The sequence below is a fragment of the Natator depressus genome, chromosome 10 (genome assembly GCF_965152275.1).
Source record: "Natator depressus isolate rNatDep1 chromosome 10, rNatDep2.hap1, whole genome shotgun sequence".
Classification (NCBI taxonomy): Eukaryota; Metazoa; Chordata; order Testudines; family Cheloniidae; genus Natator; species Natator depressus.
This window is the reverse complement of record NC_134243.1, coordinates 16,521,790-16,549,600: the sequence shown is the minus strand read 5'-3', so window position 1 is coordinate 16,549,600 and position 27,811 is coordinate 16,521,790. Positions and strand designations below refer to the sequence as shown.

The following is a 27,811-nucleotide window of genomic DNA, read 5'->3' as shown; positions in this document are numbered from 1 at the left end:
CCCATATGTATAAAAAAAAGGGAGTAGGGACACATGGTAGATGAACAAAACCCACATGCCTTTCAGATATAGAATACTGGAGTTAATGGCAAATGGCACAGTCATTCTTCTGGAAAACCAAGACACCTATTTGTACAGCTGCTGCATTAACTATGCAGAGATCTGGACAAGTTCTATGGGGATGAACTTTGCCTTCTCATTTCTAGCCTGCTGAAGCTGACGTCTCAGCTTGTAATTATTAACTAACTATCCTGGTAGTGAAAGTGCGGCTGTGCATCTCAGCTGCAATCCAGAGCAAGAGACACAGCCTTGGGGACCCGGGAGCTATTGGAAATGTCAACCAGGTATCACAAAGCAGCTGCGGATGGCAACCTAGACCTGTTGAAAGAAGCCACCAGAAAAGATCTCAATACCTCAGATGAAGACGGAATGACACCCACCCTCCTGGCAGCTTACCATGGGTACCTGGAGGCAGTGGAAGTCATATGTAGGAGAGGGTAAGTATAGCAGAGCTTGGTCTCCCAAAGTCTGCTGGACAAAATTATAGCTAGTATTTGGCCTCCATTAATGCAAATTGTGGAGCAAACAGATCATTCCTTCTTCTCTAATTGACTTAGATGTGACGCTGGGGTTATGGTGGTGGTGGTGGGAATGGGACTTAACATTTAAACCAATATTTGTAGTTTGTTTTATACCTGGTATCAGTAGCCTCTTCATTTCAGTTACGGTGACTTAGGCCCTAATCCTGTAAACTGCCCTAGGTGAACAGACCCCTGTATTCCTGTTGAGCCCCATTGACGTCAATGGGGCTACAGGGAGCTGCCTTCATGGAGCAGCTTCCACAATTAACACTTCAGGACAACAGGAGATTGGCCATTGACTTCAGTGGTGGGGATCACGCCCTTTGTTTTAATATTCCTTAGAAACTGGCTCAGCAGAGAAATGCCTCCTTGATAAGTCCACAGCAGCAAACAATACATTTTATCAAAATGTTAATGCCACTTGTTTCCAAAATACAGATATTTTGTAAATGTAAATACCTACAATCTCACGGTGATTTTCAGAAGGAAATCAGAACTGGGTGTTAGAGAGGATTGAACACAAAATTATGATTTCTCTGCTGTTCGTAGTATTAGAAACAGCCATAATGCCTGGATAGCATTCAGAGCTGTTATTGGAGTTTTAGTTAGGCTTCTTGCAGACTGAAAAGGAATTAAATATAGAGTATACCTCCAGGAGCTTTCTCTACTTCGGTACCTGGTAGCAGTAATATTTCTAACGCTAATTCCTAAATGTACAAATAGTGAAAAATAACATAAAAAGTCACTCCCTCCTCTAGATTACCCACTGTATTCTGTCTCCTCTGAGTCTATCTTTTAGGCTTTGATCCTGCAATAAGATTCACCAGAGGATACCCTTTTTTCCTGTGCTGGGTCCCATTGAAACAAATGTTCTTTCTAGTATGGGAGGGAAATTAAATCAATAGGTACTTTCATATGGGGTACAATAAACCAGAGGGAAGATCAGAAAACCAATGAAAAATTAATAGTTGTTTAGATGTGTTTTGTCTTTTTCTTAAAGACAGAATGTAAGCTATAGAATGCAAATGAGTTCTGTGCATGGTAAAGCGTAACAGCTAGAGGTTCCTCTTTGCTCATTGATCTTAGGTGTGGCAGTAGTAATACTTTATTACCCATAAAGGAGACCTATAAACTGTGTGGTCATTGCAATAACCTAAAGAGAAGCAAAAACAGATCCTGAGCTGCGGTATATCGACATAGCTCTACTGAAGTTACTGAAGTCAGCAGAGCTACATCAGTTTACAGCAGCTGAATTTTTGACCCACAATGTTTAGAAGATAGACGAGAAGGAGCAACTAACAGAGAAAAAGAAGATAAGATTATATTTTCCTAGGTTCCAATGTCCCGTGTTATGACGTATAAGTCAGGGCATGTGTCACAGAGCATCCAAACTTCCACAGGAATGTTTTCTCTCTTCATTTTTAATCTGATGTCTTTTAATTCAAATCATCTTGAGACATGACAACTTTGGGATGCTGTTGCCATTTACAGCCTCAAATAGTAGTTACAGTTTTCAGGAACTTGTCACCCATTTTAACCTGAGATTCTCTGACTTTGTAGGTAGTCCACGGTGACTCACAGAGACACTGTTCTAGTCTGAAAAATGTCCGTTTGGGTCTCTGGGAGATGCTGAATTTTGGAAGGTTTTAAAAAGAGGCTCCAGTCAGATGGCATTTTCTTGGCAGCTATTATTTTTAATAAAATCCTCTTATCCTCAAAGCAGAGCAGCTTTCTACAGTTTCTGGACAAAGACACTCACATACAGTGGAAGTTTTTCCTCAGAATGGCTGCAGATTTCCAGGCTTTGAAGCTTGGAACGTATTCATACTAATGTAAAACAAAACTGCAGTAATAATGAGCCATTGTCATCTACATTGCACTTGCCCTCAGTCACGAAGGGCCAGATTGTGCCTGGCCTCTGTGTACTGCACAAGTGGAGGAGAAAGCAAGAAAGCTTTCCTCCTATTTGCAACCCCAGTGACTGGGAGAATCAGCTTCCTTTGAGTTATCAGGTCCGCTGCTTCCTAGTGCCCAAGAGTACAAGAGAGCCCAAAGAGGGCAAACCCATGAACACGTGACTAATTTTATCCATTGTCCCATTGACTTGAGTTAGAATCAGCACCTAGTTTGCAAAGTGTTTTGAGATGCTAGGATGGAAGACATCAGAAGAGAAAAAAATTACAAATGATCGATGGCTAAAATTATGGACATAGGCAACCACCTTTTTAATACACATCACAATGCGAGAAAGAATGGTCTAGAAAGGATGCTCACCTTATTGGGTTTAATTCCGTACTTCACCATATACGTCCCTCGGGACAATGGGCAAGTCATTTAGTCTCTGTGTGCTCCAGTTCCCTAGCTGTAAAATGGGAGTGGTAGCACTGTCCTATGTCACAGGGTTGTGAGGATACAGTAGAAGTTGTGAGGTGCTCAGATACCAGGGTAATGGGGGCTGAATAAATAACTTAGAATTAAAGGTGAATCATTTAAAGCGTTTCTTCCAGTGACATTTGATGCCAGAGACTGTATCATCACAAAATCTCCAGCAGGCATCAATCTCTTTCATTCACATTAGGTGAACCACGCTCTGAACTTTAAAAGCTGTGGGAAAATGTGACCACACTGGTAAAAAGACGCACAACATTGTTATCTTTTGAGCTGCTGATAATATCATTTAAGTCTGCCTAATATGAGAGAAAAGATTCCAAGTTATTCTAATCTATAGACATCAGGTTTGTGTGAAATTAATGCAAGAGGAAGAGAGAAATTATACTTCTCACTGGCTTTAAATTAAAATGAATGGACATGACAATTTTATTTTCAAATGAGTTTCTGCTTTTAAAAACCCAAGGGCAAAAACAGCTTAAGAAGAACAAAGGAGCTGAAGAAAAATGATAGCTTCTCTCTAAACTATATTTAATTGCAGTGAAGACAAATGTGTAGCGTCAGGGCTTTGTTCCTAATAATTTACCTATTAACTATCATAAAAGTTGCTTCCATGGACACTGTAAGTATTTTTTGAGGTAGTCAAATACAGTAGTCTCAGCCCATTGTGCCTGCATTTTACATTCAAAAGGAAAGGCTCAGCAATAATTCTTAAAAACATTTTGAGTGAAATCCTGGTCCCATTGAATTCAATGAGAATTTTGCCATTGACTTCAATGGGGCTAGGATTTCACTGAATCTAGGGTCTGATCCTACTCCCATTGAAGTCAATGGTAAAACTCTCTGAGTGCCCATTTGAGACACCATTCCTGACCAGCTTCTCCTTGGCTGGGGAGGGGGATGGTAGTTTGTTGCTGGTTAACACGAGGCATGACACCCACGGGTTAGCTCAGTCATACTAGCTGGCTTGTTGGCAGGTGCAGCATGCCCTTACCCACTCCCCACCCCTCTGCTCAAGGGGGTTAGTGAACAAGCATGGAAGGCTTGGAGTCAAGATCTGGGAAGCCCATGCCAGGGTACAAAGGAGGGTTCTTATGCCTGTGTGGGCCTGTAGTCCACATCATGTTCTAGCCCTAAGAGTTTGCCCAGCACCACAGAGGGAGTTGGTGTTAGGGCTGGGATTAGAGCTCAGGCCACAAATCCAGCCACGTTCAGCCCTGGACTAACCAGGTGCAACACCATTAAAGACAGTGGATTTGCACCCACTTGTCTTCAGTAGAGCTGCATCCACTTACAGCAGTGCTGAATTTGGCCCTGGATCACAGTTCATTCCCACTGCGTTGAGTGCTATGTTTGAGCTGTGTTTTTACATGCATACCTTACTCCTATTTTGCTTTTCAGCGGTGACCCTGACAAGTGCGACATCTGGGGGAACACACCTCTCCATCATGCGGCTTCTAATGGTCACATTCACTGTGTCTCATTCTTGATTAACTTCGGTGCCAATATATTTGCCCTGGATAATGATCTGCGCACTCCTCTGGATGCAGCTGCCAGCAGGGAGCAGCATGAATGTGTCAGAATCCTAGACAAAGCTGCTACCGAACAGAATGTAATGAATCCCAAAAGAGTGGCCAAACTCAAAGCCCAGGCCCCAAGGAATGCAGAGAAACAAATAAAAGAATGTGAAAAGCGCCAAGAGAAACACCAACATGAAATGACCAGGAATTATAACAAAGAAAAGTATGGATCAGTGAGTTCTGCCAGTGGGACAGCCTCCAGAACAAAGGTGTCCAATTTCTTTATTTCTAATACATTGGGCTCTTTCCCCAAAAATCTGAAGGACACTTTCAGGATGAAGACAAAAAAGAAAGATGAAAACACAGGTGATCAGGAAGCACAAAGCAATGGCCAAGAAGATAACAGGGCTGGGCGAACTACCGTGATGGATGTATTCAGTGAAGAAGATGAGGATGAATTATGTAATTACTTTAAAGGGAAAAATATTTCCGAAGATGATAGCGAGCAGGAGCATGTGTCCATTTTCAAACGGCCAGGTCTTGGCAATATTGTGTTTAGACGGAATTTGGCTGCAGGGATAAATGCTGAAGAGATGTTCTCAGAGAAAGAAGAAATAAGTTTTAAAATGCCAACTGAGCTTTTTCGGCATGAAAGGGCTGAGAGCGCAAGTGAGCTAGACACTGAAAATGATTTTGATGTCCCTTGGAATGAGGATGAAATTGGATGGGATAACGATGAAGCAGAGAGCACCCCTCTTGAGGTATTTCTGGCATCACAGAATCTGAATGAGTTTGTTCCTGTCTTCATGAGAGAAAAGATTGATTTAGATGCCCTCATGCTATGTTCCAATGAAGACCTACTGAGCATACAAATACAGCTGGGCCCAAGGAAGAAAGTCCTCAGTGCAGCAGATAGAAGAAAGCAGGCACTGGAGAAACCTGGAAAGCTTGTAGATACTCGCTTATAAATAAATGTGCCTGTTGCAATAACTATGTATTAATTCATCATGCTTTTGCTATTTTAAAGCCATGTATGGTTCTTTTCAGGCATCTTCCACAGGAAAAGACAAAGAGGTTTCCAGCTGATTAACCATGCACAATGGGACCAATAAAGAACATCAGTTTGAATGGATGACCTTTAGCTCCTGACAAAAAGAAAGAGTATGCAGATAGGTAACAAAGAAAGGGCCAGAGGATGTTGTGAAGGCCAAGAGTATAATAGGGTTCAAAAAAGCACTAGATAAGTTCATGGAGGATAGGTCCATCAATGAATATTAGCCAAGATGAGCAGGTATGGTGTCCATAGCCTCTGTTTGCCAGAAACTGGGAATGGGTGACAGGGGGTGGATCATTTGATGATTACGTGTTCTGTTCATTCCCTCTGAAGCACCTGGCATTGGCCACTGTCGGAAGACAGGATTCTAGGCTAGATGGACCTTTGGTCTGACCCAGTATGGCCATTCTTATGTTCTTACATTTTTAGGTAAAAGAAATAGTTCCAGAGCTGAATCCTTCCCACCTAAAGATCATGCTAGGCATATCTTCTTTTTACAGTCTTAATGGTTTAAAATATTACTGACAGCCAGTTACATAACTGACAGCCAGTTACTGCACTCCATAAGCAATGAACCACAAGGCATTTCCAACAGCCAGAGATCTTTGATTTTCTGTCCCACAAAATAAGATAATTTTCAGACTCTGAATAGATTGCTGCAAGGTGTCTTCACTGACACTATTTGAGAACTGGGTGATTGATCTTGATTTTGACTGTATCCCATTGACTCTATAATAGGTTCTGAATGAATGAACTCTTTGTGCCAATAAATTTCATATTCCTGTCATTCATGTTTTCTCACTGTTCAAGAGATGTTCCTTACTTTTTTTAAAAAGTGAAACTCCTGACAGAGCCACCTTTAGTTTGAGTTGTTTGTTCCTCTTTCTTGTCACATTAGTTGCAAAAGTTATTGTTCTATAATGGATACAAGGCCTTTAATTACAGGAAGATGTAGGTTGGTTTGTTTTTTAGTTGGCTAGAATTTGTATCTGTTTCATTTGACATGCCCTTTGCTTGGTCTCTAAAGAAACACATTTTCCCCGCAGAGTTCTGGAAATTAAGGCCCTAGCATTTCTAATGGAATTTGTAGTCCTAATGCCCAGTATTTTCCACTGGTCACTCATGGTCTCAGCTTGGAAGCTGTATGTGCCAGGTTGTATATACCCATAGGGAGGAAGGAAAAATAACTCTCTGTCCTAGACGGAGGCATGCACAGCTGGGTTCCCCTCATTAGGGAAGTAGGCCTTCAAAAGGAAGTGATAGCACTATGTGGGAGGGCCTTGGTTCCAAGGAGGACCAGCCCTTTTCCCGGTTGCTGGATTGAGAAGTCCTCTTCCTACAAGATGGGATTGCTCAGAGGGTTAGATCCTCTGTAGAACTGCTCATGCAGTGTCCCCTAGAGAGCCAGGGCTGTGTGATGGGAGTTAATCCCTCCTCTTAACCCATGTTGCACTTGTTGGGCCTCGCTCTGTGAGCCCTGAAATCAACTGGACGCTAAGCTGGGGGGAGAGGCAGATACATTGGAGGGTAAGGATAGGGTCCAGAGTGACTTAGACAAATTGGAGGATTGGACCAAAAGAAATCCGATGAGGTTCAACAAGGACAAGTGCAGAGTCCTGCACTTAGGACGGAAGAATCCCATGCACCACTACAGGCTGGGGACCGACTGGCTAAGCAGCAGTTCTGCAGAAAAGGACCTGGGGATTACAGTGGATGAGAAGCTGGGTATGAGTCAGCAGTGTGCCCTTGTTGCCAAATATTGGGCTACATTAGTAGGAGCATTGCCAGCAGATCGAGGGAAGTGATTATTCCCCTCTATTTGGCACTGGTGAGGCCACACCTGGAGTATTGCGTCCAGTTTTGGGGCCCCCACTACTGAAAGGATGTGGACAAATTGGAGAGAGTCCAGCGGAGAGCAACAAAAATGATCAAGGGGCTGGGGCACATGACTTATGAGGAGACGCTGTGGGAACTGAGCTTGTTTAGTCTTCAGAAGAGAAGAGTGAGGGGGGATTTGATAGCAGCCTTCAACTACCTGAAGGGGGGTTCCAAAGAAGATGGAGCTCGGCTGTTCTCAGTGGTGACAGAACAAGGAGCAATGGTCTCAAGTTGCAGTGAGGGAGGTATAGGTTGGATATTAGAAAACACTATTTCACTAGAAGGGTGGTGAAGCACTGGAATGGGTTACTTACGGAGGTGGTGGAATCTCCATCCTTAGAGGTTTTTAAGGCCTGGCTTGACAAAGCCCTGGCTGGGATGATTTAATGGTGTCAAGGTTCCTTCCCCACTCTGAACTCTAGGGTACAGATGTGGGGACCTGCATGAAAACCTCCTAAGCATACTTTTACCAGCTTAGGTTAAAACTTCCCCAAGGTACAAATTAATTTTACCCTTTGCCCTTGGAATTTCCACTGCCACCACCAAACTTTAACTGGGTTTACTGGGAAACGTAGTTTGGATACGTCTTTCCCCCAAAAATCCTCCCAACCCTTGCACCCCACTTCCTGGGGAAGGTTTGGTAAAAATCCTCACCAATCTGCATAGCTGACCACAGACCCAAACCCTTGGATCTTAGAACAATGAAAAAGCATTCAGTTTTCTTACAAGAAGACTTTTAATAGAAGTAAAGGAATCACCTCTGTAAAATCAGGATGGTAGATACCTTACAGGGTAATTAGATTCAAAACATAGATAATCCCTCTAGGCAAAACCTTAAGTTACAAAAAAGAGACACAGACAGGGATAGTCATTCTATTCAGCACAGTTCTTTTCTCAGCCATTTAAAGAAATCATAATCTAACACATACCTAGCTAGATTACTTACTAAAAGTTCTAAGACTCCGTTCCTGTTCTGTCCCTGGCAAAAGCAGCATACAGACAGACGCAGACCCTTTGTTTCTCTCCCTCCTCCCAGCTTTTGAAAGTATCTTGTCTCCCCATTGGTCATTTTGGTCAGGTGCCAGCGAGGTTACCTTTAGCTTCTTAACCCTTTACAGGTGAGAGGATTTTTCCTCTGGCCAGGAGGGATTTTAAAGGGGTTTACCCTTCCCTTTATATTTATGACAAATGGTGTTGGTCCTGCTTTGAGCAGGGGGTTGGACTAGATGACCTCCTGAGGTCTCTTCCAACCCTCATCTTCTATGATTCTATGACCCAATGACTTTGCTGGAGCTGCCACAGTCTGATAGATTTTCAAAGCCACACAGAGTACTTAGAGACTGCATTACTCATTAATGGAAGCTAGGCCTCTAAATCCCCTAGGTGGCTTTGAAAATCTCAGCCTGTACATACAGGATTTGTGCTGTTGCTCAGCTGTGTTCCTAGAAAGTACATTAAGAACAGCCATACTGGCGCAGACCAATGGTTCATCTAGTTCAGTATCCTGACAGTGGCCAATGCCAGATGCTTCTTAGAGAATAAACAGAACAGGGCAATGACCAGGTAATCCATCCCATCATCCAGTCACAGTTTCATAGTCAAGAGGATTAGGGACATCCAGAGCATGGAGTGCATCCCTGATCACCTTGGCTAATAGCCACTGATGGACCTATATAGCTCCATGAACTTATCTAATTCTTTTTTGAATCCAGTTGTATTTTTACATTGCCTTTGCGGACACTGGCACCAGTTTTTAATCTATTTAACACTTTTCAGGATCCACTCTTTTTGCTCCTTCCTCCTGTTCCTTAGTTTATTGAAACAACATATCTTCTTGCCTCAACCATACTTTAGATTGTTTATTTTCCTCCACGGAAGGCAATGTATTGATGCGTCAACACTTCTTTCTATTAGGCAGTTGTTCTGGAGTTCCATGCTGTGCAACTTACAATAGCTGCAGTGATCAGAACATTAATTAAACCAGACAGCATTTTTTTCCATATAAAAAACCCCAGTTGATAATTAACTAAATGTTTAACACAGAAAGAAAAAGGATCTTGAAAATATTTATGTGCTTGAAGGCATCCTAGCTGAGCCATTTGACAAGAGGCTCGCGAAGGGCCAAATCCTGTCATCCTTAGTCAGGCAAATTGATTTAAAAACTCAGTGGGTTTTGCCTGAGTATAGACTGCTGGACTGGGCCCATGATTACCCTCCCCTTCCTTATTTACCTGCTAAACTCCACTTGCATTGACTTTTCCAGATGTCTGGAATCCAGCTACAATTTGCAGTCTCCCCTCACCTCTGGCTCACCCCACACGTTACCGGTGTTTATTTAGGACTCTCTCACCACATCATCAACCCATCTGGGAATGAAGCCACTAAAGATGAAACTGCTACATGGTCACCCTTACCACAGAACAGTCATCAATAATTCTATGCTGATGATGTTGCCTGTTTGACTGGAGTCTCAGCAGAAATAAATAACCAGTCTCTATACTGTGTTGTACAGTTAAAATATAGCCAACAAGAAATTGGACCAGAGTACAAAGTCATAGGCATAACATGGCTCTTTGTGCCAAAGTTTTAAAGGTATGCAGACACCTAAAGATGCAGATAGTCACTTAATGGCATTTTCAGAAGCATTTATCTGCATTTTTAGGCACATAAATACCTTTAAAAATCTGACCCTTTGTGTTTCCACTTGTAAATCTACTTTATTGATACCAGCTTTGAGAATCAGCACACCTCCTAATGGTGCAGACAGCAATATCCTATGTGGGGGCTGCCTGCCTGGATGCACATGATAAAGTTCCTTCATTTTAAATGATAAACAAAAAACAAAAAAACTTTTCTTGAAGCAATTCCCTTGAAGAACAACATCTTTGATAAGTGGCTCCTACTGTAGAACAGCACTCTGGCCACCTGTTAATATGCTTCAATTTGGAGGGATGCATTTTAGTTCTTCATTTATGAAATCTGCAGTGTCATTTCCTGAAGCTCTCTCAAAAGCAGCTCTCCTTGTTTAATCAAACCCTCTGCCCATTCAGAAGTCTTTATAATTGGCCCAAAATTCGACCCATTAGTAATAATGGCCTACATTTATATGGTGCCTTTCATCTAGAAGGACTTTAAACACTGTGGGTAAAAGCATCCAGCCAAATCTATGCCCGCATAATTATTTGTTAAGCCCCACCAGTGTGCTCAGCCCTGTGTAGCATACTGAAGCAGTGGGCCCTTCCCCACGGAGCTTACAGTCTAAACTGGACAGGCTGCACAGTGAATACAAATTGTGCTGCATTACCAGAGACTGGAAAGTCCAGGCTCAGGAGTGAAGCAGAGTTGGCTTGTTTTCTTTTCCCTCTGCAAGTAATTTACTACAATGGACAGCCAGGTTGATACTTGCAGTGCTAAAAATCACAGGAAGATGCAGCACAAATTAGATAGAAAAAGTTGTTTTGATTTTCTAAAAAAGAGTTTTAACAAATAATGGACAATAAAATGAAAGATTACTACAAATAAAAAAGTTTCCCCTTCATTTTACCTTACATGTCTCTTGCACATTACACTCATCCTGAGGCTGTACCACTGGGATTTGTGAAAGAAGAAAAATATATAAATCTAGGCTGGAATTTTCAAAGGAAACTAAGGGAGCAAGGCATACAACTTCCACTGAAGTACAGTTAACGTTCCTAGGCTCCTTTGGAAATCCCATCTCAACGTGCTGCAATTTCGCTACAATTAAATGGCCCTCTCAGTATGGTATTGGAAATGCTAATGGAAAATACAGAGAGAAATGTCAAGTCAGAAAGTGAATCAGCTGATACAGCACTTTGATAACAGTCACATTTTGGCAACTATTTAACATAATACCCAAATGGAAAATGACCAAGAATCATTTTTATTAGAGATGGGATCAAGCTGTAATGTTCAGATTCAGCTCTGAATGTTTACAAAGTTGGGGGGCACTTGGATCTGGGTATTTAGTTAAGTTTATGAAAACTGGATCCAGAGTTGAATCCAAACTTCCCCAAAGTTTAGAAATGTCCAGTTGTGGAGCTTTGGAGCCTGGCTCTGAGCACCTGCTTTTCCCACTGAAGCCAATGGAAATTCCAGGTGGTCAGGATCAAGTCCTTCGATTGGATCCATCTCATTTTTTATTTTCAGACATCAGAATAAAACACTGGGCAGCGAGTTAGTGCATAAACTGTTCCATCTTCAGAGAACCAAACACAAAGGCTGGCTTATTTCACATGTGGAAATGAACCATTTGGGGTTCTCATTTCAGTCCCCATTAGTTCCCCATCTCAAAACGTTACTCAGTCTGGCCAGAACTGTAATCCTTGTTCAAGAGAGGCATAGCACTGGGATAGCAGTGTTGCTAGATGGTATTACTGTTTTGCCAGATTTATGTGTGGAAACTCACTCTGGTAGCCCATGTTACACTTGGATCATCCCAGTGTTGTTAGTCCATCACTGCTTAATGAATGCACAGATTTCAAAATATTCAGTACATTAAATGTGAATTTTTTCATAACAGAATTTCTAAGGTCACATAATTACAATTTAAAAATGCAAAGGTTAAGAGGACAAATTCTGCATTCACTTATGCCAGTGAAAAGTCAGTGGAATTACTCTGGATTTTGCACCCATGTAAAAGAGAGCATCATTTGACCCAAAAGATTTATGGGTTTGTTACCCCCTCAATGCTAAATCTATGCAAATTACACTATATGCAATTTACTCCCATTTTCTGACGAGTTTACAAAAGGCTTGTAACTTACACACAAATTATGTCACCTGTGACTTTTGCCCATAATTCTCTTTATAAATTTACTCATGCACCACCCAGAGATTTAACAATACATTCTACTGTACCTCCTGTCTATTGCTGCTCTATACTGTACTAGCAGCATTACAAATGACTGTGCTATATACATCCCCATGGAATGAAGAAATATTTAATGACCTGCATGGTATAAAACGTAGATACAAACAATTTTATAAGGCACAAATACAGCCCAAGCTCAAAACTCTTTCCCAAGGCAAGAGACATCTATTAACAGATGTGCAGTCTATGCAAAACAGTTAGGTTGTTTGCATAGAACAGGAACTTTTCCTTACCTAGCATGTCACCCTTGGTTCCCCTGTCAAGAAAGGATCACAGAGGCTCCTTTAAAGCAATGCTCAGATGGCTAAAAGCATGATTACCAGTCCACTCACCTACTCAAGACACAAACAAACCTCAGCACTGAAAAGGTTTGTCTTTACACTGGGAAGAAGTTTATCCCATTGAAATAAGTCAGCATGACTCTAACCTAAGAGAGCCTTAGTAGAGAATTTATGAACATATTAAATCAGGAAATCTCCCAAAAGAATATGTGAAATATTATTTATTTATTTTTAAAGAAAAAACTGTTTAACGCTGAAGTTTTGGGTGAATCTCATGACCATCATAAACTGATAATACTAAGTCCCAGCATAGCAAGGCACTGAACTTGATTAACTATTTAGCCTTTTTGATTAACACACTCTAACTGTAACCTACAGCATTTCAGATTCAGGCCTTTCCAGAGACCGGATGGATAGATGTCTGAATGATGGTGGTTTCATCACGCTGAGAACTGTCCCACTGGGATTTAAAGTGAGACAGCTATCACTAGTGACATGATACCAGATTTAAACTGCAGTTCCACACTAGTGCATTTTACCACAGTACCAATTAGCTCTCCACAGACATGAAATCTGCACACAGTTTTTCTGCTAGCTATTGTACATTAGGAAGCAAAGGTGGTTTATTCCAAAGGATATCAAAATGCACAGAAATACATTTGTTAGTAACTTCACAAACATTAGATATTTGATATTAAAGAATAAAAGTAAATGCTATATATGTTGTAATTTTAATATTGACTATTGAAAGTTATAAAGTATTATATTCCCTGTGGAATTACTTCCTTTTCTTATAAAGAAATGGTACAAGAAAACTAAGTATGAACCATTTTCTTTATATTATTTTGTCCTTCTTAGTATTGCAGGCTCTTCGTTTTAGTTACCAGCTGACCAGGAATCATAAACTAATTTTGCTGCCACAGTGTCTTCAATTGCGATCCCTGAAATATATAACAAAATTAAAATCACCTACAACCAATACTTTGGTTGAATTAAATAATTTAACTTCACAGGGAAGCAGAATGACTAGACAATGGACTAGAGAATCTTTCACACTGCAATCTAGGACACCAGACTGATAATGACAAGAAGTTATCACCATCAGATAGCTGCTAGGTGCTTTGTGTGAAAGGAGTTTATTAGTTTCAATCCAATTCCCATTGGACATGTATCCATGCTGTAAAAGCTACCACACCTGGAACCAATGGATCCTTGCTATTAGGTCATTCTACTTTGACCATGGTAATCCAGTTTTCTGATCGCTTCCAATAATGCACTTCTTTGTCACATCACCTTCACGTCAAACAGACTTCAGCGGCATCAGGGTAGGACATTCGGGGTGAAGTTATGTTAGTAAACAATGTAGTCATGAGTTGAGTAGATGGAACTTAAACAAAATGGACAATGTAATTTTCTGTCATGTTTGCTTTCCTTTCAATTTTGATTTTATCAGTCTTGTTACATTGAGAAAGGAGGGAAAATACGCATCTTATACTGTAGCTACTGTCCTCTGTAGTGTGTGGTGGGACAGCAGCTTTGAAGATCATCAACTTTCCCATGCAAGAGGGAGCTGTAGCTCACGAAAGCTTATGCTCTAATAAATTTGTTAGTCTAAGGTGCCACAAGTACTCCTTTTCTTTTTACGGATACAGACTAAAACGGCTGCTAGTCTGAAACCAATAAATAAAAAGGCATTTTTCCTCATCAGATTTACACATAGGAGGGGCTTGTTCTTACCCAGAGATTTGAACACTGTTGTTTTCTCAGGCAAGGCTGGTTTTGTCCCCTTCACTACCTCTCCCAGCTCAGCAAAAATCTCTGCCTGTGAAACAAATGCACATTTAGGCTTGATATGGCCATCAAGAGAAATAAACTTGGTTTTGAGTGATTTTAAAAGAAAGAGAAGACAAAAAATTTGAAAGGTTCTGTAACTGGTAAAACATTGTTAGGTCAAGTAATGTAGAAACTGGACAGAAATTCCAGAAGAATAACATGGCTTTCAGAGAAAAATATCTGCCTGAATTTTATTACCCAAAATGATCGACCTGTTACCTTGCTGACAAAGATAAATTGACTTCCATGTAGTTTACAGTGTGTTGGTTTTGCAGATGAAACCTTAAAAATGAAAGCCCTGTCTGCTATGTGTGGACATTAAAAAAAATCCTATGGCACTTTGTGTAAGGGCATGACAAAAGGTCCCCTCTCCTCAATTTTGTGCAGTGTGACAGCCATCTGTTTGGCTGCTGACCTCCACACATTAGAGGCAGTTCCAATTTAATTATGCTGAAACATATATCATGGGGATACATAGGTGCAACAGAGCAGAATTTGTCCCATCATATATAAATTGCTTTGGGATTTCTGGGATGAAAGTGAAAGATTTAGAATCATTTTTTAAACATTAAATATTTTTAAGTGTAGATCTAATACAGGACGGATCTGAAAGCAATGAGAAACGGCACAGTGCAAAAGTAGCACTCGAGGGGAGAAGCTCTAGCATTTAAGAAAGACTTACCCTTGATAATATAACATCTCCTGATTCATTCAGAGCAGCCTCTCGAGAATCCACATATAGGACAGAATTCTTCATCACTTCATCATTCAGCTCTCTCCAGTCTGGTCTGCTTGCCCCAACGGCTTAAAGATAAAAGTGATTAACTTCAGAGAGAAATATTTAAAATGGATTCAACAGAACACATTTCTTGTTCAACAGAGGTGAATAATGCCTTTCCACAGCAGTGTTGTCACTTATGCACAACCAGCCTGAAATTAACCGAGGACAAGTTCACTGATACAGAACAAGAACAGCCTGATTGACTAGGGAAAGAGTCCTGGGCTTCTCTCCATTCATTATGCATCTAGGGCTTGATCCTGCTTAGCACCTTCTACTCCCATTGATGTCAAAGCAGGATTGAGCCCTTAGGGTCCAATCCTCCAAAGTGCTGAGTTCCTGTTATGTCTGCTGAGCACCCTCAGCCCTCATTGGGTCTAATCCTGCTCTCACTGAAATCCTTGTATTCAGTGAAAACACGACCAGGACCACTGAAATCAATGAGTCCCCTTGTAGCAGGGGCGGCCAACCTGTGGCTCCGGAGCTGCATGCGGCTCTTCAGAAGTTAATATGCGGCTCCTTGCATAGGTGCTGACTCCGGGGCTGGAGCTACAGGTGCAACTTTCCCCTGCCCCTTCCTGCCCCCTCCTCTGAGCCTGCTGCAACCTTGCTCCTCCCCACTCCATCCCAGAGCCTCCTGTACATTGCGAAACAGCTTATCATGGCAGGCAGGAGAGAGGGGGAGGTGCTGATCAGCAGGGCTATACATTGGCAAATTCTGGATCCTTCTCAGGCTCAGATTGGCCACCCCTGCCTTGTAGGATCAGGCTGCTAACAGAAAAATAAAACTCATGTGGGAGCAAATCCACAATAGCAGGGTGAACTCACAAGGGGGAGCAGAATTCTTTGTTTGCATTTGTCGTTAGACAGCCTTTTCCCCTTACGCTTGGCCCTCCTGCTTACATCTCTACTCCTCTGGAAGGCTTAGCCAAAGAGGAGAGGTCATGGTGGAGGCAGAGAAAGGGAGGTAGTGCTCTGCATAGCATTTACAAAGTAATCACAGTGAAATATCTGCCAATAAACCTGCAACTCCTTGAGCAAAATATGTTATTTGTTACACGGGTGCATTCCCCAGTTTGGCCTAAGAGCTTTATCCATGTCCAGCTTGTTCCCATTCTCACAGTGTCCGCCCGCCCATCTCACACCAGTCAAAGACATTAACAAACTAATACAAAACCAGACAAGCCAAGTGCTTGGTTAGCACCAAGGACAGATGTACAACAGTGACTCAGCTACCCTTTCGCCCTTTAGGGCAAGTCTGACAAGACAAGGCAACACAGGGAAGCTCACCCTGTCACTGCCTACACTGTATCTCTGCTACAGATAATAAAAGTACTTAGTGCTCATATAGTGCTTTTCATCATAAATCACAGATCTTCAGTCTCTAAGGCTGCCAAGCCCAACCCTTTCTCGAATAACACGCGTATTTATAAAGTTGTTTAACTAACGAACAACCACACTGTACTATAGTTTGGTAGCCTGTCCAAGAACAGGCTTGGCTGGTGCTATGCTGCTGTATCATATCCTCTCTTATCCTATCAGCCCTTCTTCTGTTCTTTACCCTCTTCCTGCTGCTCCTGACAAAGCCCCGCTGGATGTTGTGATTGTAACATCCTCCTCAGCAGGATGTGGATATCTAAGGTAAATGACACAATTCCTCCCTCCCCCCCTTTCCTATTATCTCTTGTCCCTCTCCACTTCCCTCTCCTCAATTCATTTGCAAAAGCCTTGGATTTCATAATTCTTTTTTATTAAGTGTTTTTGATCCAGACTGTCTTGATGTTACGTGCCTGTAGAGAGAAATGCAATTAAAAGATCCCTCACTTATCCTTATTATATCAGAACCAAAGAAGCAGTTTGCTGCAGAGAATTGTGTGTGCAGACCGACGACTGAACATTATTATCTGCGATTTCTAAACCGGCAGTTTCCATTCTTTTCTTGTGACTTTGGAAGCAGTACAATTGGAGCCCATTTACAGATCTTTACTTACTGAAACAGTTTTGCGAACAAAGGCTTATCATTAAAAAAAAAATGTAAAACTCCTAGCAACTTCTTTTGTACAGATAAACACAAATAATAATAGTATGAAGGGTAAAACAATTCTCCTATACAACTTTACAGACAGTAGGGATGTGAGAACTCCAGTGTTGTCTCAATGCCTCATGCAGTAGGAATGCCTCTGGGAACAAACAAGGAGAGGTGGTCTTTGTGTATGCCTTGCCTCAGCTGTGAGACAGCACAGATAACAACATCACCGACAAAGAATTAAACTAAGTTTGAAAAACTGGTGGGGTGCTTTTGAAATGTGGGAACTTCCTTTATATTGTCCTCTCTTACAAGTTGCCTTTGTCTCATTACCAGACCACTTGGAAAGTGCACAAGGTCATCTGAACCAGGTCCAAATTAATTAATGTAAATAAATGCCAAGGAGCCCAGGGGCTCTGTATGCTAGGGCAGCAACATCATCACCAGAAAACACAATTAAAAAAAAGAACACAGCGAAGGGACCAAACCCAGGGGTTCTCTCAGTTTTTACGCGGTTCTTAACTCAGGCAAAACTCTCACTGAGATCAAAGGGATTCAGCCCCAAAAAAGAAATTAAGGAGTTTGCAAAACAGGGCAATAGAAAGGTTGATAAATACCAGGGAAAAAGTAATGCTACTAAAAAATCACTTTGGGAACATGTTTCTAGGGTGTTGTTTAAATCTAAGATTAAAAGGACATCAAGGCCACACCTTGTTGGCCACAAAAGCAAAAATGAGATTACCTGCTGCTCAAACATACAATAGCAGAATCCCTATATAGCATTGAATCCAGACACCCAGCAGGACCGTGCTCAAAGAGGAGAAGTGATTATTCTGAGAAATCTAGACCAGTCTGGGCAGAGACCATCTTTGTGAGTATTATACAGCACCACACTGAGCACATCAGAGCTAAATAAAATAATAATAATAAATAATAGCAGAGAAACCCCCCAATCAATGAGAGTCTGGCATACCGTTGATATGGGCACCTGGTTTTATCCACTCTCCAAATAAAATTGGCATTGTTGCCATGGTGACTGTTATAATCACATCAGCTCCAGTGACAGCCTCCTGAGCAGAGGAACAAACCTGCACTGGACCCTTAACTGAGCGAGCAAACTTCACAGCATTCTCCTTAGTGCGATTCCATATCCTGACCTGCAAAGCAACATGGAAAGCATGTAGAGATTATATAATATGAGTAACCCATCCTTGCAAAATTCCAAAACAAGCACTTATTTTAAAATGCTCAATGAGTTTTCTTCATTATCATTACTCATCCTGGCAAAGAACAGGGGAGTAGATTTTGTGTCTGGGCTCGTACATCTTCATGATTATCTTGCAATGCTAGTATAACAATTCATGGCATCTTTATATTTATAAAATACACTTTAAATAGAAAATCTGAACTGATCGAGGCTGCAGGAAGCTTGTCCAAGAAACTTATATATGGTAGGATTGTCTCAATTAGAGAAGAGTAAGTCTGAAACTTGACTTTGTTTCAAGCATGTGTTATTAAAATGCTTTGAGATGGGAGGAGGAAAGGCTATAGAAGTGTTATGTTCTCTAGAGACATTTTGTTGAAATATGCTCAAGCCATTAGATACAACTTTATTGGTTATTATATACATTATTTGTTATTGGTGTTACTGAAAAATAATTGAGAAAAATAAATCTTCTCCTTTGAGATGCATTCCTTGGCTTACCTCTTTAAATGAGAACTGCTCTGTGAAGATCTCATAATGGCTATAGGCTTGAACACCAGCTCCTAGAATGCACAGCACTTCTGCATCAGCTGGCATTAAGAACTAAAATATATCAAGTCAGAAAAGAAATCAATGACAGTAGTCATGGAAGAAACACAGTTGTGATGGTGATCCGCTTTTTTTAAAACACCTCAATCTTAGGCATATTTACACTGGAGAGGCACATTTACACCGGAGAGTTTATTTTTAAACTTTGTACAGGGGGGTCATTGATCCCTAAAAGAAACTTTTGTGGGCTTGATTCAATTTGCACTTTTGCATCTGTACTGATGTAGCTACATCTATCTATTTACTGTTTGGCATCCCTGATTTAGAGCACTTCAGATAGATGAACTTCCCTAAGAACAGGGTATGTGTTCACCAGTCAATATTTACAAACAAGGGTGGCTTGAGGCTCAAGACTTAAAATTCACTCCTCTGGTAGCTCTGAATTTCCCTGTTTAATCATCCTCTGTGGTTCACCAGGAACTGGGGAGGGAATAAAAGGGATGTTTGAACCTAGCCCCAGCCACCTGCATTTATTGTTTGTGCATTTGTTATGGCCACTTGTGTATTCGGAGCCTTTGAACTATATGGGCTTTCAATGCCTGTTGAACTGACTGCTGCAAAGAAATAAAAAAATTCTCATCTAGCAGATTTTTCAAAGCTAAGAGCTCATTTTGATGTTTATTACACTGACTCTGTACCATTGATTTCAAAAGTTCCCTACATAAAACCATTGTCTTATTGAAGAGGAACTGCCATAAAGAGGACAAGATGACAACTGAAAGCTGGGCTCAAACAGTCCTGGAAATCTCACAGAGCAGCAGATGACACATAAGGGTCTGATCTGGAAGTTCTAATACAGGCAGAGCTCCTTTGAAGTCACTGGAGCTATGCCTGTATAAAGTCTTCAGGATCTGGTTATAAGCGGGGAAGGTCGGAGCTGAGAGTAGCCCTACAGTCCAACATCTCAGGAATTCATTGTTCGCTTCTTCTCCCTTCCATTAGAGTGGCTCTTGGGGATAGATACTCACTTCTGTGTTGGCTGTAACTCCACTGATTTGGGTGGAATTACATCAGCATAAAACTGATGTACTTGAGAAGAGAATCTGGTCTTCAATCTAAAGCAGGAGAGTTAGTGGGCCAGGAAATTTAGCACTTATCAAATCTGCCATCTTCTTCATTCTAGGGCTTGGAAGACTAAATCTTTCCTTCAAACTGATGGCCTCAGAAGGGTCATCCGCTTTATTCCCAGCATTAACAGACCAGCCAAACATTTTTAAATTAGTATTTAAAGATTTATTTGTATTAATATTCCTACTTTGAATTTGAAGTTATGTGGGGTGGCATAGTGGCCAGACTGGGGAAGAGGCTGTGTAGTCTAATCAGTTTTAATTTATCACTGCACTTACCCAAAGCCCTATAGGTGCATACATAAGGCAACAAAAAAATCGCTAAGCAAAAACACTCCAATATATTCTCAGAACAGTGCACAGAGTGAATCACTCCCATATCACACACAATACAAGCATAAATCCCTTTCTTTGATAAAATAACTGATTTTTTAAATAAGAAAATGAAGTAGATCTAATCTGGCCTTCAGTAAGGCATTTCATACACACTGAAAATTAGTAATTTAGCTGAAGAAGATGGGGATTAGGGTACGAACTTTAAGGAGGTTAAGAAACTGGCAAAAGGGGAGAAGACAAATGGTTGTGTTGAAAGGAGAACAATTGGGCTGAAGGGAGGTTCCTAGCAGAGTTCCTAAAGGATCAGACTTGGGACTTATGACTGTGACACAAAAAGTAGGAAGGTGCTAGTAAAATTTACTGAAGACACGAAGTTGGGAGGCATTGTCAATACACAGGAGGACTGGAATTTTATACAGGAAGAATTGGATGACACTGATGACCTGGAGTAATAGAAATGAGATGAAATTTAAAAGTGCAAGGTCATGAACATAAGAACCAATAATAAGAATTTCTGCTATAAGCTGAAAGAAAAGGAGTACTTGTGGCACCTTAGAGACTAACCAATTTATTTGAGCATAAGCTTTCGTGAGCTACAGCTCACTTCATCGGATGCATCTTCCATACAGCTAAATGCAGTGCCTTGCATAATGACAGGTTTCAGAGTAACAGCCGTGTTAGTCTGTATTTGCAAAAAGAAAAGGAGTACTTGTGGCACCTTAGAGACTAACCAATTTATTTGAGCATAAGCTTTCGTGAGCTACAGCTACATCGGATGCATCCAATGAAGTGAGCTGTAGCTCACGAAAGCTTATGCTCAAATAAATTGGTTAGTCTCTAAGGTGCCACAAGTCCTCCTTTTCTTTTTGCAAATACAGACTAACATGGCTGTTACTCTGAAACCTGCTATAAGCTGGGGACTCATCAGTTGAAAATGACAGAGAAGGAGAGATACCTGGTCATGTTAGTTGATCACAAGATTGACTATGTGCCATGAACATGATACAGCTGTGAAATAAGCAAATATGGTCCTAGGATATATCAGGTGAGGTATTTCAAGTCTCTCTCGCAGGCGTGTATGGCATCTGCAGAGCAACAGTTTATAGATGCAGTTGTAGGTCCATAAGACATTTCAAGGCTTCCTCTGTGACACTGTGGATATCATCCAATTCATCCTTTGAATCCATATTTGGGGCATTGCGTTATGATGTGTTCATTGGTTTGGATGTTCTCACTGTAGTCACATGAAACATCGTCTTTGATTTTCCACTTGTGCATCAAGTAACTGCATCTTCCACTATTTGTTTGGATGTGGGTCAATGTGGTCCCAAATCTGTGTGGCAGGTCGAAACCAGGGAGGCAGTTTGTTGGGTCGGTAATAATGTGCTTGTTTGGAACAGCAGATGAGGTCCAGACACTTTGCCATTCCCTAGCCAGATCTAGAGACTAGAAGTGGTCAAGTGTGGTCCATAGTAACTTTCACAATTTCAGGCATGATGGGGTTATGTAATCCATAACCTGCCAGATGGGAGGTTCCGCATAGTCTTTGGCACACTTAAATTCTTGTGCTGTGGCTACATCTCAACGGACAGCTGGAGGTTCGATGTTTGTTAACACAGAAAGCCACAGTAGATGTGTTGATTTTAAAGTTTCCATGATGATTCGCATGGTCTGATTCAGCTGCCTCTCCACAAGCTGGGTATGGCAGCTTCTTGTTGACACCAGGACACAATACTCTGCAACTGAGTACACAAGGGCCAAGGCCAATGTTCCTAGAACCAGGACAGTTGATCCCCAGTGTGTTCCCACTAACTTTTAAATAATGTTTACATGAGTTTTCACTTTCGAGGCTACTTTCTTGAGGTGGTCATGAAAGGTCAGTGTGCAGTCAAGAATGCCACCAAAATATGTTGGCATTGGGTCGTAATGCACAGTTTCACCATGAAATTTGACAGTTTAGAGTGTTTTGTGCAATTCTATTGTCAAAGTGGAAAGTAGAGACTACCGATTTGCTTGGATTTGGTCTCAGCTGCCACTTTTGAAAGTATTTCTCCATCAGCTTAAGGTCAGATCTAAGGGTCACTTCAAGTTCTTTAAAGCTACGGGCCTAAGTGGAGAGTGCCAAACCATCAGCGTACGCAAATTTCTGCGCTATCATTTCAAGCATATCATTCATGTATACACTGAAGAGTATTTCCAGTAAAGATAGGGAAGTATTAATGTAATTGTACAAGCATTAGTAAGTCCTAATTTGGAATACTGTGTACAAATCTGTTTACTCGTGTTCAACAGGTGCAGAGAAGAGCTACTACGTGATCAGGGGAATGGAGGACGTATCTTATGAGAGGACACTGGAAAAGCTTGGCTTGTTTAGCCTGGCAAAATGAAGGATGAGAGAGGATAGGATTACTCTCTATGAAGACATCGGAAGATAAACAACAGGTAGGGAGAAGAGCTATTTAGGTTAAAGGAAAATGTTGGCACAAGAAGAAACGGGTACAAACTGGTCATGACTAAATTTAGGATGGAAGTTAGAAGAAAGTTTGTAATCATCTAAAGAATGAGGTTTTGAAACAGCCTCCCAATAGAAGTTGTTCGGGTAAACAACCTAATTAGTCTGAAGATAGAGCTTATACATTTTTGAGTAGGACTATATGATGGCATTGCATGCAGTGACGGGGGTTGGGCTCGATGGCAAAGGGGGTCCCTTCCAGTCCTATGTTCCTAAATCTCACGATGCAGGGCTTCAGTTGGTCACCTGTAGGGGTTAGGAAGGATTTTTTCCCTGTTGTATTCTGGGGGGTGGTTCTCCTTCCTTTAAAGCATTGGAGATGGCACAGCTGGCATCACCAGACAGGGTGGGACAGAAAAATTCTCTCTCAGATGCTTGGCTGGTGGGTCTTGCTCACATGTTCACGGTCATACCAATTGCCATTTTAGGTTGGAAAGGAATTTTCCCCAGGTCATATTGGCAGGGACCTTGGGGGTTATTTGCCTTCCTCTGCGACATGCGACTTACTAAGATCATCTCGGATAGCTCACCTAATCAATTCCCTGCTATTGCAGAGGGCTAGGTCATTGGTTCACATTGGTCCCTCCTATTTGCTGTCTATGGTACACAATAGTTTAGTCTAATTCAGGTTATTGGGCTCAATACTAGGTTAACTGGGTGGAGCTAGTGGCCTGTGATGTTCAAGAGGTCTGACTAGATGATCTGGTGGTCCCTTCTGGCCTTAAACTATTTGACTCTACACAACTCCCTCGGAATTAAAACAGGAACAACCAAGTTTTAGGCTTTTCTTTGAGGATGAACATTGTCATAAATCTAGTACTGACCTATGATTAAAGAGAACTGGCATGGATTGAAAGGCTCTTATATCGCATTTGCATCTGACCTCTAAGCTATTTTACATGAACACCATGTCACAGGACAACTGGCCCAGCTCTCCTGTTCCAGTCCAGGTGTGCCCTAGTTTGGTGAAACGAGGAGGGCGGGACTGCCCCTGGGAGTTATGAGAGACAGCCCAAAGGCAAGAGAGAGTCCAGAGGCTGAGGGCAGAGCTGGGCTGGGCTGGGCTGGGCTGGGCTGCCCCGCCCCTGAAGGAAGGACCTGTGAGTTCCCTGTTGAGCAGTGAGCCAGATGAGGCCAGTGACAGTGAAAGGCAGTTGAGGAATCGCATACAAGTTTCCCCAGGCCAGAGAGCCATGGATAGAGAGGGCTGAAGGCTGAGAGCGGCAGAAGGAGACACCTGCTGGCTGAAAGACCAGAGAGGGCTAAAGGCTGGTGGAGGATGTAGGGGTGAGCTTGCTGATGTCTCCAGGTGAGAGTCAGAGCCAGACCTGAGAATGAAACAGGGCAGAGAAACAACCCAGGTTGAGGGGCTAGGATGAGGCATGGTGAAAGATGCCGGAGCTGTACCTGAGAGCCTGAGCATAGTGAGAGACATCAGGGCTGTACTTGGTGTGTTCATGAACTGTTGTGACTTGAAAGATTGGCTGTACTGTGGAACTGGGGAATTTGGACTGTGTTGAGGAATTCTGGATTACAGTTTTGGGACTCTTGTAATAAATAAATGCTGGAAACGGTATTGGTACCTGGAAAGATTGCCTGGAGTTACTGGGGACTCTGGAAGAAAGGGGTAACTGTGGCAGGTTCATGGGTCGTGCAGCAGCATGCTGCAGGAGGGCACCCGAGGAAGGGTTGCCTTGTCACACACCAATAATCTACTTCAACCCACTTTATAAAGCATCAGACCTACCTTGGTAGCTATTGCGGAAACTGCAGCAGTTCGTTTTGCTGTAATGACACTGCCATCCATGACCTTTTAAAGAAGAAAATCAAATAGACTGAAATGAACACTGAAAACATAATGCCAGCTGCTTTCTCCATGTGTGAATTAGTGCTTAACGACTGATATATCATGTGAAGGGACAAGGAAAACCTGAGAGAAGATGATTATTAATGCAACACTTGCAAATATATTTTATGTAAAATTGGCAGATTCTCTTCCCTGCTACACTCCTTTCATGACACTCAGTCAGCACAAAGTGAGTGGAAACTGGCCATCATCCCAGTGGCATCGACCCACCATAACCATTTCTACACTACACTTCCTGGAAATCCCAGTACCGGGGGTGTTTCAGAGCAATGAAGGCATGGCCAGAGCACACTGCACTCTGGCTAGCGTTGGGGACTATTGCAAGCATGTATATGAAGCAGGGCACAGGCAGAGAATCATGGAGCCATAATCAAATGCCCCCCTACCTTGTACTGCACCCAGGGTGAGTACAACGGAGACTCTGGCTCTATATATTCAATTATCATGTGAAAATGGATTCTGGAGTCTCGCTGAGAAACAGACACTTTCACTGTTCTGGCCCTTCTCAAACAATTATCCTCATTTTTAATTAAGAAAGATAATATCCCAAAATTCCTATTACAGCTCCCAATCCCATTCTCACTGAGGCCAACAGTAAAACTTGCATTGCCTTTAACAGTTCAGAATATTTGGCAATTTATTCTTTCCCCCTAAAATATCACCTAAACATGGTGTTGGGGGATTTCTTCAAATAAACAGCTTAACTTCAAATCACCAGTTTCAGAGAGCAAAGAAAGGAGTACAGATTAAAGAGAATGAAACAGACAAGACTGAGGGCCAGATTCTCAGCTGGCGCAAATCGCCATAACTCCACTGAAGTGAATGGAGTGATAGCGATTTACACCAGCTATGTCATCTAAAATCGAAGTATGATTTTGAGAGACTGTTAACAAAACAGAACACATCAATGCACACTGAACTTACAGCTTTTAAAGAGCCATTTCTTGGGTCAAAGAGTAATACAGTTGCTTGGTGAGAGGGAACAGAAGAATCCTTTTTGTGTTCATAGAAGGTTACCAGTTTAGTTGTTAGAGCATCGTCCTTTGCACTGTAAGCAGGCATGATCCCTAAAAATCTTTGAAAGAGAAAAAAATATACATTTAACATCAAATTTTATAATTTGTTAGCTAACTAGCAAGAAGTTAATAAGCAACTGCTTTTGATCTCTAATGTAATAAATAACCCTGTCTATAGCCCTACTTTTTCTTTTCTCCACTTCTAAATTGGGAGACGTTTTCTAGGCTATTTAAATGTGTGTTTTCTAAAGAAGGATGCAATCTGCCCCCAATGGGAGTTTTGCCATTGACTTCAATAGGCCAAGATTTCACCCCAGCTTTCTAGTACAGTTTAACTTTAATGGTTTGCTCATTGACTTTCCTCCTAACCAGGCGCTGTTAATGACTATTTACAGCTTTAGTTCAGAACTAACAGGGTGAAATCTTTGCCCTACTGAAGTCAATGGCAAAACTCCCTTTGACCTCAGAGGAGGCCAGGATTTCACCCAGAGTCTTCTCCTTTTCCTACTAATTATTATCCCCCTATTATCCTTGAAACACTAGCAGTCCCGCTTTGTCTCTCTGCGCAGAGACATAGCAGTGATTTATCCTGTTACTGCAGAGTGCCGGCCAATGGGCACACGTTATAACAGCCTGGCTCTCTGATCTTCAGCATAGATTTTAAAGGAACAAAGCAATTTGGAGCCAGCTCCAGAACTCGTTTGAAGGAAGCATCAGCCAGGGCCTTCCTTACCCATACGCAAACTACGCAGCTGAGTAGGACACCAGAAAATTTGGGGCACCAAATTGCCTGGTGCCCTACGCAGCTGCCTGCTGCTCCAGCGCACAGCCCCGCTCCACCAGCCTGGGTCGGGCACTTCAGAGACTGTAGCGGTTTGCACGAGTGCTCACTAATAGACGGGTGCAGGGGACGTGACAGGAGAGGGGCGCCTGCCTGGTTTCTCTCATTGCAGTATCCCAGCTGGAAATCTCTCTAACCAGACACAACTGGGGACTCTCACGGCAGGGGCAGTCAAGGAAGCCCTCACCGTGGAGAGGGACTGAGAAAGGGATTCCCCCCCCTCTCCCCACGCTGGCTCAGGACGAGAGGGGGGCCCCCGTGGAGTGCCCGTGATGGGGATCCCTGGAGCGTACACCCCTACTTACCCGCTGTACTTCTGCACCGGCACGACGGTGCGGATTGGCTGCACGACGCCTCCCTCCGCGCCGCTGGAGAAATTGGCCAGGGCAGCTTCCAGCGAAGGGACCAGGAGGCTGGCGCGCTGCAGATGCTTCTCCACCACCTCGGAGCCCAGGAAAACCGGCGGCGCGGCGCTCATGGTGGCCAGCACACGGGCCGGACGGGCAGCACAGACCCTCGTGCGCCTCCGGCTGTAGCCTCTTGTGCCCGCTTGGCTGTAAGTTTTGTCTGGGACCCACGCTGCCACCCCCCTCGCCAGGCTGCTGCAAATGTGCCGCGCGGGGCTCCACCTAGTGGGTACACGGGACACTCTGGAGTATCCATCCTCGCCTATTGGGGCCGGACGGCGGCATGTGACCCGGCTGCCACGTCCCAATCATTATGGACATGGGACCCTTATCTTGGAAAGGGGGGAATCACCGCCAGGGAATCTCATAGGTACAGGTCACGGGTGTGTGTGTGTGTGTCATTTTCCTCGTTATTCTAAGGAACACACTCTTATGGGGAACTCCCCGCATTGTGCGGCTCATTATTATCCCTTATTGTGGGGTGTCTCGCTCACTGCGGAGGGAGGTCACCCGCCACGGGGAGAGGGTAAACCCACGGTGCGTGTGGCCAGGGGGTAACGTAATGCCTCATGGAGGGAGCCTCCGTTGTGGGAACTGTCCCCGTCTGAGCCCAGCCCTGCAGCCTGTTTGTTCCACTTGGGTGACACGCCCTGGGCACGGGCGATGCGTTTCCCATAAAGGTGCACATTGTTTCCCACGGGATCACAGTTTTTTGCAACGTC

General features: G+C 42.6%; 2 protein-coding genes across 2 annotated transcripts; one reads left to right on the top strand and one right to left on the bottom strand.

Moving 5' to 3' along the window:
* The first annotated feature begins 253 nt into the window (after positions 1-253).
* On the top strand, positions 254-11,084 carry ANKS4B (ankyrin repeat and sterile alpha motif domain containing 4B). Its single transcript, XM_074965318.1, has 2 exons — positions 254-497; positions 4,371-11,084. Exons 1-2 carry the CDS (start codon positions 334-336, stop codon positions 5,455-5,457), a joined length of 1,251 nt encoding a protein of 416 aa, XP_074821419.1. The 5' UTR covers positions 254-333; the 3' UTR covers positions 5,458-11,084.
* CRYM (crystallin mu) lies at positions 8,236-27,260 on the bottom strand. Its single transcript, XM_074965319.1, has 8 exons — positions 26,988-27,260; positions 25,750-25,900; positions 24,706-24,768; positions 18,936-19,037; positions 18,204-18,387; positions 15,109-15,230; positions 14,331-14,415; positions 8,236-13,534 (listed from the first exon to the last, which is right to left on the bottom strand). Exons 1-8 carry the CDS (start codon positions 27,158-27,160, stop codon positions 13,470-13,472), a joined length of 945 nt encoding a protein of 314 aa, XP_074821420.1. The 5' UTR covers positions 27,161-27,260; the 3' UTR covers positions 8,236-13,469.
* Positions 27,261-27,811: the final 551 nt, after the last annotated feature.

What these genes read in the sequence shown, in the direction of transcription:
- ANKS4B (XM_074965318.1), top strand. Translation starts at nt 334, where the DNA reads ATGTCAACCAGGTATCACAAAGCAGCTGCGGATGGCAACCTAGACCTG. An exon ending in GAAGTCATATGTAGGAGAGG is followed by an intron (nt 498 to 4,370) that starts GTAAGTATAGCA and finishes TTTGCTTTTCAG; the next exon opens with CGGTGACCCTGACAAGTGCG.
- CRYM (XM_074965319.1), bottom strand. Translation starts at nt 27,160, where the DNA reads ATGAGCGCCGCGCCGCCGGTTTTCCTGGGCTCCGAGGTGGTGGAGAAG. An exon ending in CCGGTGCAGAAGTACAGCGG is followed by an intron (nt 25,901 to 26,987) that starts GTAAGTAGGGGT and finishes TCTCTTTCAAAG; the next exon opens with ATTTTTAGGGATCATGCCTG. An exon ending in GAAATGGCTCTTTAAAAGCT is followed by an intron (nt 24,769 to 25,749) that starts GTAAGTTCAGTG and finishes CTTCTTTAAAAG; the next exon opens with GTCATGGATGGCAGTGTCAT.